The sequence below is a fragment of the Syzygium oleosum genome, unplaced genomic scaffold (assembly GCF_021117445.2).
Source record: "Syzygium oleosum isolate NSW1041296 unplaced genomic scaffold, Sole_v2.1 Sole_v2.03, whole genome shotgun sequence".
In the NCBI taxonomy this organism is placed as follows: domain Eukaryota; kingdom Viridiplantae; phylum Streptophyta; class Magnoliopsida; order Myrtales; family Myrtaceae; genus Syzygium; species Syzygium oleosum.
This window is the reverse complement of record NW_026607487.1, coordinates 20486479-20494270: the sequence shown is the minus strand read 5'-3', so window position 1 is coordinate 20494270 and position 7792 is coordinate 20486479. Positions and strand designations below refer to the sequence as shown.

General features: G+C 42.4%; 1 protein-coding gene across 1 annotated transcript; it reads left to right on the top strand.

Moving 5' to 3' along the window:
- LOC115683941 (ubiquitin-activating enzyme E1 1) lies at positions 1-6318 on the top strand. Its single transcript, XM_030608611.2, has 6 exons — positions 1-409; positions 1160-1377; positions 3092-3886; positions 4207-5075; positions 5165-5597; positions 5702-6318. The coding sequence occupies exons 1-6, from the start codon at positions 16-18 to the stop codon at positions 6296-6298; spliced, it is 3306 nt and encodes a 1101-aa protein (XP_030464471.1). The 5' UTR covers positions 1-15; the 3' UTR covers positions 6299-6318.
- The last annotated feature ends 1474 nt before the right edge of the window (positions 6319-7792 follow it).

Sequence of the window (7792 nt, the reverse complement as noted above, 5' to 3'; positions counted from 1 at the left end):
TGTTTTGCTGTGGTAATGGGTTTTCATGGCTTTGTCGGCAGGTTACTTTTCTATATGCTTCCTAGAAAGAGAACTGGTGAAGGAGTGGTTGTAGAAGAAGAGGACAACGGCGCTGCGAGTGCATCCTTTCACAAGAAGCCTCGGATCGGTGGTTTCGGATCTGCGGTGCTCACCGCCACCAACACCAGCGACTGCTCCAGCATCGCTATCCAGAGTAGCAACAGCAGCAATTGCAACAGCAGCGGCGTGACGGGATCGTCGATCATGGCTTTGGGCGACTCGGGTTCGGCGGATATTGATGAGGATCTTCACAGCAGGCAGCTCGCGGTGTACGGCCGCGAGACGATGCGGCGGCTGTTTGCTTCCAACGTTCTTGTGTCGGGGATGCAAGGCCTCGGCGCTGAGATTGGTATGCGCGTTTCGAAGTTGTGCTGTTGATCGGCAATATCCTTCTCTACTTTTTAGAAGACTTTGGTTGTGATTTAATCGATTGTTTCTTGTTCATCTGATCTTATTGTTTTGACTGGATTACTCTACTGCTGGGATGAGATCAGTGGATCTAATGGAGAACTTGGATTATGCTGCTCATGAATCTATCTTCGCGAATGGTGTTGCTTTTGTTTATCCCGAAGTTAATGGTTGGACTCCCAACAACCCTCACCCTCGCCCTCGCAAAACAAAACTCACAGAACAGAACTCACACACACATGCGCCCGTGCATACTCACATGTGAAGAGAAGTAAACCAAGGGAATTAGAAAGAGTAGATGTTGCAGCCGTAGACTAGGATGAATTTCGTCTTCCACTACTCTTAGCACCAATGGGACTTCCTTCAAGCCTTATAATTACCTTGTAATTATTTCAGTATCAATGTCTGAATGATCTTTGACTCTGTATGTTGATCTGTACAACATGAATCTCGTGTTGAGTGCCAGTTTTGGATCCACAAGCTGTGACCTACTCTTGTTTGACCTAATGAAATGACAAAGAAGGTAAGCTGTTACATGTTGCCAGATTACTGACATTGCGCCTCAAGCATTTGTTTATTAACCGTTGTGGGCATGATCTTCTTTTTTTGACTGTTCTTGTGATGGGCCTGGATGTTGAGTGTCATGAAGGTGCTAAATTTGCTGTTCTCAATTGCCGCCTATTTTTTGCAGCCAAAAACCTTGTTCTTGCTGGTGTCAAGTCCGTGACTCTACATGATGTGGGGACCGTGGAACTCTGGGATATGTCTAGCAATTTTATTTTCTCTGAGAATGATGTTGGCAAAAACAGGGCTCTTGCTTCTGTTCAGAAATTGCAGGAGCTCAACAATGCAGTGGCCATTGATACCATAACAACAGAGTTGACTAAGGAACAACTTTCTGACTTTCAGGTATGCATTATAAATTATCGGTTAAATTTTTGGTCATACCCATCTACAAGTTAAGAAGGATGAAATAAGATGCATGACATGCGCGGCGCATATCCTGGCTTATTCATAAAGAGAAACCTGACCGAGACATGGCTTAATTATTACCAGTTGTCAGAACTACGTGAAAACACTCGCAACTGTTCAGTGTAGATCATTGTAATGCAACCTCATATGTATAATTATCTACATGAACATTCTTATTTACCTTTAGTGTGGACACTACAACTGTAAAAAAACAACAACAAAATGAAGCCTTCTGTGCTAATGAGGTCTTCTTCTTTTTTCAGTTATAGACTCGATCAAGTTCTGACGCTTTATATCTAGTAGTCTCATGCAGTTCTTAGTGTATATTAGATTAAGTTCCCTACTAATCGTACCCTATGTTGACAGTATTTGGCAGTCTCTGAGAACAAGCTCCTTTTGGCATTAAGATTTTGATGAATCTCTCACAGGAGGGATTGACCTGGAGATGAGAAATGTTGTTACTTGTTCTTTCTAACAGAATATTATGCTATCCCCTAAAAGAGGACTACATGGAACTTCTATGTAACATCAGTGATACTGATTCTTATTCATCAAGGGATGAAGTTACTAATTTCCTTGGTTTCACTGTCACTATTGGCATTTCGCAGTATTCTGTTTAACTTAATTAAAACGATGATCAATCGAAGGATTAACGAGCTATTAATTTTATTGGCCCAAACTATGAGTATTACGATCATAGAACATGACTCTGCTGTTATTTGACCAAATAATTGTCCAAACATTCTACTGCTCCTTCTGAAGCTATCAGATTACCTGTTGTTTATGGACTTGATCAGTTACTTTTTGTGAATGGTTCGATTTTCTGTAACTTTTTGCTCTCATGTTAAGGTTTTGTAAGCTGCAGAGACGAGGGTTTGACCAATTGGTGGTCTAAGCTAATTAACACCACGAGTTCTTAGGTTTGGATTCATGTGTATCCTTCTGCTTACTTGTCATGGAACAAGCTTGCTCTCTCATGTCCCATTTTTCTTCTTGTCTTGCAAATAAATAAGCTGAGTTCGCTGAGTCAACTTTTTTCGGTTTATCTTATTATATCCATCTGATGTAAGGTGTCATTTTAGTTTCCTTTTTCTATTTCACATCTTTAATGACATTGCTAGTCGTCCATTTAACTTGGTCTGCCAAGCCACAGGAGACAGTTCTTATTAGAAGGTTTAAGATGGACATGGATTGTGCTGCAATTATCTACAATTGGCATGATATGAGATATAGACTCAACATTGGTAATGAAAATATCAGTTGATTACTGAAAAGTCCTCCACATTTTATTTGCTCTCATAGTGGCATTGACTTGTATTGTCAAATGCTAATGCACTGTTTTACCCCATTTAATACCACAAGCTGCTGATAGCAGATAATAAGTAAACAGAACCTGACATTGCCTAGGGATTGATAGCAGATGATAAGTAATACAAAACCTAACATTGCCAAGGGATTGTTGCTGGTATTCTGTCTGTATCCAGGAGTAATTTAATATGGGTCGAGTAGCTTCTCCCCCCTCGTCCTTCTCTCTTTCTCTGTGTCTGCAACAACAAAGGACACCGAAACCAAGCAATTGTTACTCATGTTTTCTGAATGTACTAGTGTTTGTGACTCTTGCATCCATTAATCACCATATGTTGCGGTGCAGGCGGTTGTATTTACAGATACCAGTCTGGAGCAAGCTATTGAATTTAATGATTATTGCCATACTCATGAACCTCCGATATCTTTCATTAAAGCTGAAGTTAGAGGCCTTTTTGGCTCTGTCTTCTGTGATTTTGGCCCAGCGTTTACAGTCGTCGATGTTGATGGGGAGGAACCACACAGCGGCATCATCGCATCCATCAGTAACGACAATCCTGCTTTAGTGTCCTGTGTTGACGATGAAAGGCTTGAGTTTCAAGATGGGGATCTTGTAATCTTTTCGGAAGTTCAGGGTATGAGTGAATTGAATGATGGAAAACCAAGGAAAATCAAAAGTGCAAGACCCTACTCATTCATTCTTGAAGAGGATACCACCAAGTATGCTACTTACGAAAAAGGGGGCATAGTTACACAAGTAAAAGAGCCTAAAGTATTGAACTTTAGGCCACTGAGAGAAGCACTTAAAGATCCTGGTGATTTTCTTCTCAGCGATTTTTCTAAGTTTGATCGACCTCCGCTTTTACATTTGGCGTTTCAAGCCCTGGACAAGTTCGTCTCTGAGTTTGGGAGATACCCTGTTGCTGGTTCAGAAGAGGATGCTCAACGACTTATAACTACCGCCACTACCATTAATGAGAACTTGGGAGATGGGAAGCTGGAAGACATAAATCCTAAACTTCTCAGGCATTTTGCCTTTGGTGCCAAGGCAGTTCTAAATCCCATGGCTGCCATGTTTGGTGGGATTGTTGGGCAAGAGGTTGTGAAGGCATGTTCAGGAAAGTTCCATCCATTGTTTCAGGTACTCCTTTCTTTGGAAACATCCTGTGGTGGTTCTGTTCAAATGATTGCATGTTTAACTGTATACGGCTTTTCTTTTAGCATTTAGGTGTCCACAACATTTAATAATGATTTCGTTGAATATCGGCTGATTCCTCTACTTTTGTATATCTTATAATCTTAATAGCCCAAAAAAGTAATGCTGTTAAATCAGTTGCATCAAGAATTTGCTTCTATTAATGGAATTTGTCTACCACATCCTCGAGATATATATCTCGGTCGTTCACTTGTGAATTTTGTGAATTTTTTGGGCTCGTATCTAAGAATATATATATTTTGTAGTTTTTCTATTTTGACTCAGTTGAGTCTCTTCCTGTGGAGCCAATGGATTCTAGCGATTTTAGACGGCAAAATTGCCGTTATGATGCACAAATTTCTGTTTTCGGGTCCAAGTTGCAAAAGAAACTGGAGGATGCCAAGGTATTCATCGTCGGATCAGGCGCTTTAGGTTGCGAGTTCTTAAAGAACGTAGCCCTGATGGGAGTTTCATGTGGCAATCAAGGTAAGCTGACAGTCACTGATGACGACGTTATTGAGAAGAGTAACCTAAGCAGGCAGTTTCTATTTCGAGATTGGAATATTGGACAGGCCAAATCCACTGTTGCCGCTTCTGCTGCAACATCAATTAATCCTCATCTCAAGGTTGAAGCACTTCAGAATCGCGTTGGCCCTGAAACGGAGAATGTATTTGATGACACCTTTTGGGAGAATTTGAGTGTCGTTATCAATGCATTAGACAATGTTAATGCCAGGTTGTATGTAGATCAAAGGTGCTTATATTTCCAAAAGCCACTGCTGGAGTCAGGAACTCTGGGTGCCAAATGCAATACCCAAATGGTCATCCCCCACCTAACTGAAAACTATGGTGCCTCAAGAGATCCACCTGAGAAACAAGCACCCATGTGCACTGTTCATTCTTTCCCTCACAATATCGACCACTGTCTTACTTGGGCTAGATCTGAGTTTGAGGGTTTGCTTGAGAAAACTCCTGCTGAAGTTAATGCATATCTATCCAGCCCATTGGAATACACAAATTCAATGAGCAATGCTGGCGATGCCCAGGCACGAGATACGCTGGAACATGTTCTTGAGTGCCTGGAGAAGGAGAGATGTGAAACATTTGAAGATTGCATTACCTGGGCTCGTCTAAAGTAAGTTTCTCATCTTTTGCCTTCATCTTGGATCTCAGACTTGATTTGCACTATAATATATATGGGCTGATGTTCTGCTTTCTTGACAGGTTTGAAGATTACTTTGCCAATCGCGTGAGGCAGTTGATATACACATTCCCTGAAGATGCTGCAACCAGTACAGGGGCCCCTTTCTGGTCAGCCCCAAAGCGATTCCCTCGCCCTCTTCTGTTCTCAGCATCTGATATTGGTCATCTCTATTTTGTTATGGCGGCATCAATTCTTAGAGCTGAGACATTTGGAATTCCAATTCCTGACTGGGTCAAGCATCCCATGAAGTTAGCTGAAGCCGTTGACAAGGTGATGGTTCCGGATTTCCAGCCAAAGAAAGATGCAAAAATAGTGACAGATGAGAAGGCTACCAGTCTCTCCGCTGCATCTATAGACGACTCTGCAGTCATCAATGAACTGATCAAGAAATTGGAACAGTGCTATAAGATTCTGGCTCCGGGTTTCAAGATGAAACCTATTCAATTTGAGAAGGTATGCTTTCTCACCATGCACGCTTTCTGCAAGCACTTTGGGATTCAATTAGTCAATTATTATATTAATTAGTTAACTAAGGGAGAGCTTTGTGCATTATGCAGGATGATGATACAAACTATCACATGGACTTAATTGCTGGGTTGGCCAATATGAGAGCAAGGAACTACAGCATTCCAGAAGTTGACAAGCTGAAAGCCAAGTTTATTGCTGGGAGAATTATTCCTGCTATTGCAACCTCCACAGCTATGGCAACTGGTCTTGTTTGCCTGGATCTCTACAAGGTTCTTGCTGGAGGTCACAAGTTGGAGGACTACCGTAACACGTTTGCCAACTTGGCATTGCCTTTGTTCTCAATGGCTGAGCCGGTGCCTCCCAAGGTCATCAATCATCGTGATATGAGCTGGACTGTTTGGGACAGGTGGGTCGTCAAAGATAATCCCACTTTGAGGGAACTTCTCCAATGGCTTAAAGATAAGGGGCTGAATGCTTATAGCATTTCTTGTGGAAGTTCCCTCCTGTATAACAGTATGTTCCCTAGGCATAGAGATCGAATGGACAAGAAGGTGGTTGATTTGGCTAGAGAAGTGGCCAAGGTAGAAATCCCCCCATATCGTCGTCATTTGGATGTTGTTGTTGCGTGCGAGGATGATGAGGACAATGATATTGACATCCCCCAATTATCCATTTACTTCCGATAAGCTGCATGTATTTTCTTAGATGCGAGGATGATGCGTGCGAGGTCTGGGCTACTTTCTTAGACTCATCACATCCTATCTGTAGAAGTCAATTTCAGAGTAGATATTAGCTGTTTTTTTCTGGGGTTGTTGGTACGAGCATACAAGATTGCCTTGAAACCTTCCTTATCACACAGGAGAACATTTTCTTTTTCCCAGTGTCTGAAATTCATCTATATCGAATTTCATTTTATCACAAGACTGTTACCGTGAATTTATCTGATGGTTGGCCCTTCGTAATGGTACTATAATGTTGCATGAGATATCTCGTGCAATGTATGTTTTAATGATTTGTAGTTTTTCGAACCTCGTTACCTGAGCAATTTTGACCTGTTAGCTGATGGAAACCATGCATGAGTGAAATTTTCCACACAAGGAGAAAGTCAACACCGCGCTCTAATCATGGAGTGAGGTAAAGGTGTATCTATCAATATAGATACGCATGAATGAAATGGTTAAGGCAATGGAATTAACTTATTCAGTGAATCAGCGAACAGAGCCGATCAATTTAGGTCTTTTGATTTCTTAATAAATGATCAGTATCGTCTATTAGCTTAGGTGTCCGCGATAGATTCTGGGATCAGTTTTGTACCACTGTACCATAAGTGAGCAGATAGGTAAACGGTGATTCGTGGATCACTTAAAATTACATGCCCCGTGATAATCGTCTATTGCAGCAGCCCTAATATAAAGATGTGAAAATTTCAAATCAGTACTCAAAGTAGGGTCATTTTCTTAAAAAATGTTTCAAAGTGGACGTAGTGTCAAATAAGGACCTGAAGTGCCTAATCAGTCTCAAATAAGGGCCTGGATTCGTCGGTCGGTCAAATGCTCACTGGCCGGCAAGCATGTGATTGTTCCGATGGTCAAAACAAAGGCAATTTCGTCTTTTACATTTTAATTTTTTTGTTTCTTTTTCCTCTCTTCCCTCCGCTGGCCATAGCCGGGCCGACGGAGGTTGCTGGCCTCAAGCGGAGGCTGCCCGATGCCGGCGAGGGCAACCCAGGGTCAGGCGAGGGTCGCCTCGCCTGGGCTGGGTGAGAGAGGGCGACCCTCGCCTGACGCTGGCGAGGGCAACCCTTGCTAGATCAGGTGAGAGCAACCCTCGCCCTTGCCCGATGCCGGTAAGGGCAACCCTCGCCCAACCCTGGGTTGCCCTCGCCGGCGTTAGGCAGCCTCCGCCTGAGGCCAGCGACCTCCGTCGATCCCGGCTATGGTCGGCGGAGGGAAGAGAGAAAAGGAAAAGGAAAAGAAAAAGAAAAAAATAGAAAAAGAAACAAAAAAATATTAAAAAGTAAAAGATGAAACTGCCCTTATTTCAATTGCTGGAACAATCACGTGCTTGCCAACCGGTGAGCAATTGACCGGCTGGCGAACCCAGCCCCTTACTTGAGACTAATTGGACATTTCAAATCTTTATTTGAGACTGATGAGCACTTCAATCCTTATTTGATACTA

What these genes read in the sequence shown, in the direction of transcription:
- LOC115683941 (XM_030608611.2), top strand. Translation starts at nt 16, where the DNA reads ATGGGTTTTCATGGCTTTGTCGGCAGGTTACTTTTCTATATGCTTCCT. An exon ending in AACAACTTTCTGACTTTCAG is followed by an intron (nt 1,378 to 3,091) that starts GTATGCATTATA and finishes GTTGCGGTGCAG; the next exon opens with GCGGTTGTATTTACAGATAC. An exon ending in AACCTATTCAATTTGAGAAG is followed by an intron (nt 5,598 to 5,701) that starts GTATGCTTTCTC and finishes TGCATTATGCAG; the next exon opens with GATGATGATACAAACTATCA.